The 1,835-nt window shown below is 36.7% G+C and overlaps 1 protein-coding gene across 1 annotated transcript; it reads left to right on the top strand.

Moving 5' to 3' along the window:
* Positions 1-345: 345 nt before the first annotated feature.
* LOC103604961 (ephrin type-A receptor 6-like) lies at positions 346-1,479 on the top strand. The gene is made up of 2 exons (XM_008589543.1): positions 346-393; positions 793-1,479. The coding sequence occupies exons 1-2, from the start codon at positions 346-348 to the stop codon at positions 1,477-1,479; spliced, it is 735 nt and encodes a 244-aa protein (XP_008587765.1).
* Positions 1,480-1,835: the final 356 nt, after the last annotated feature.

Genomic DNA, 1,835 nt, shown 5'->3' with positions numbered 1-1,835 from the left:
ACCTCAGTAAGGCCTTTGCTGTCCATCCTACTTAAAATTGTAACCCTCCTCTTTTCCATCTCTCTGCCTCCCCCCCCATTGGACTTTCTATCATATTATTCAATTTATTCATTTATACTTTTTATTATCTCTGCTCACTCTAAGGTATGCTCCATAAAGGAAGGGAGTTTTTGTTGAGCTAGTTAACTGCTATATTCCCAGTGTCCAGAATAGTGCCTGATAAATATTTCTTGAATAAATCGAAGGCCTTATCTATGTCTATTTTCTATCAAAATAGCCAGGTAAATATTTAATTGAACACTGGCAAACATACCTCAATCTGTGGCAAATTGGATATGAGGACAGATGGGAAAACAAGAGTGCATTTGTCATAGTTTTAGTAGTAGTGATCAGGTAATGGATGCTATTTTACATTTGTATAGTGTGCCAGAAACTGTTTTAAGTGCTTTACAGATATTTAACTAACTTTTGCTTTAAACATCCCTATGAAACAGGTACTATTATCAGCTATATTTTACAGTTGAGGAAGCTAGAGTTTAAGTAAAGTTGCCCTTGGTCATGTAATTAATGTGTAGGAAGACAAGAGTGATACCAGAACAGTTGATTCGAGAGCCTGTACTCTTAACCAAAGGCTCATGGTTAAAGTGTTGCTGTATTGGTGCTTTGAATAGCTTTATTTCATCATTTTTATCCATTTTTCTTTCAGTGAAACAAAAGATTTAGAAGTAGTCATTTCTGTTTAAACATTGTGGTTTTATAATCATTTAATTGTTCTTTTTTTTCTTTTCTCAGTGGGATGCCATCACTGAAATGGATGAACACAATAGGCCCATTCACACATACCAGGTATGTAATGTAATGGAACCAAACCAAAACAACTGGCTTCGTACAAACTGGATCTCCCGTGATGCAGCTCAGAAAATTTATGTGGAAATGAAGTTCACACTGAGGGATTGTAACAGCATCCCATGGGTCTTGGGGACTTGCAAAGAAACATTTAATCTCTATTATATGGAATCAGATGAGTCCCATGGAATTAAATTCAAGCCAAGCCAGTATACAAAGATCGACACAATTGCTGCTGATGAGAGTTTTACCCAGATGGATTTGGGTGACCGCATCCTCAAACTCAACACTGAAATTCGTGAGGTGGGGCCTATAGAAAGGAAAGGATTTTATCTGGCCTTTCAAGACATTGGGGCATGCATTGCTCTGGTCTCAGTTCGTGTTTTCTACAAAAAGTGCCCCTTCACTGTTCGTAACTTGGCCATGTTCCCTGATACGATCCCAAGGGTTGATTCTTCCTCTTTGGTTGAAGTACGAGGCTCCTGTGTGAAGAGTGCTGAAGAGCGGGACACTCCTAAACTATATTGTGGAGCTGATGGAGATTGGCTGGTTCCTCTTGGAAGGTGTATCTGCAGTACAGGATATGAAGAAATTGAGGGTTCTTGCCATGGTAAGGAAGAAACATTTAAATAATTTATCTGGCATTTAAATGATGGTTGTAAAAAGTAAATATGTTGTACATTTATTTTCAAATAGTTTTTTAAATGCTGTTCCTTACAATTAATTGTGGAAGAAATGGACTCATATTAACTATAAGGGCATTTCTGAAGTTTTTTGTTCCTGAGAAAGCTGCTTGAAAATGTACCACATTGTTTTTAGTAAAGTAGTTAAGCAATATAAATTGCAGTATTCTGCTAATTTTTATAAAGGAAAGCAACATCAACAGCAGCAACAAAAGGCAACGAGGATTCAAAATGGGAATTTGCCTGATGTTCCACATTTTGGTAGTTTATAGAGACTGTGAGATTTAAAAAGAGTTTGAAAATAAT

The sequence above is a fragment of the Galeopterus variegatus genome, unplaced genomic scaffold, assembly GCF_000696425.1.
Source record: "Galeopterus variegatus unplaced genomic scaffold, G_variegatus-3.0.2 Scaffold5507, whole genome shotgun sequence".
Taxonomy (NCBI): domain Eukaryota; kingdom Metazoa; phylum Chordata; class Mammalia; order Dermoptera; family Cynocephalidae; genus Galeopterus; species Galeopterus variegatus.
The sequence above is the reverse complement of the archived record's forward strand: the minus strand, read 5'-3'. Positions and strand labels throughout refer to the sequence as shown.

What these genes read in the sequence shown, in the direction of transcription:
- LOC103604961 (XM_008589543.1), top strand. Translation starts at nt 346, where the DNA reads ATGGGAAAACAAGAGTGCATTTGTCATAGTTTTAGTAGTAGTGATCAG. An exon ending in GTTTTAGTAGTAGTGATCAG is followed by an intron (nt 394 to 792) that starts GTAATGGATGCT and finishes TTCTTTTCTCAG; the next exon opens with TGGGATGCCATCACTGAAAT.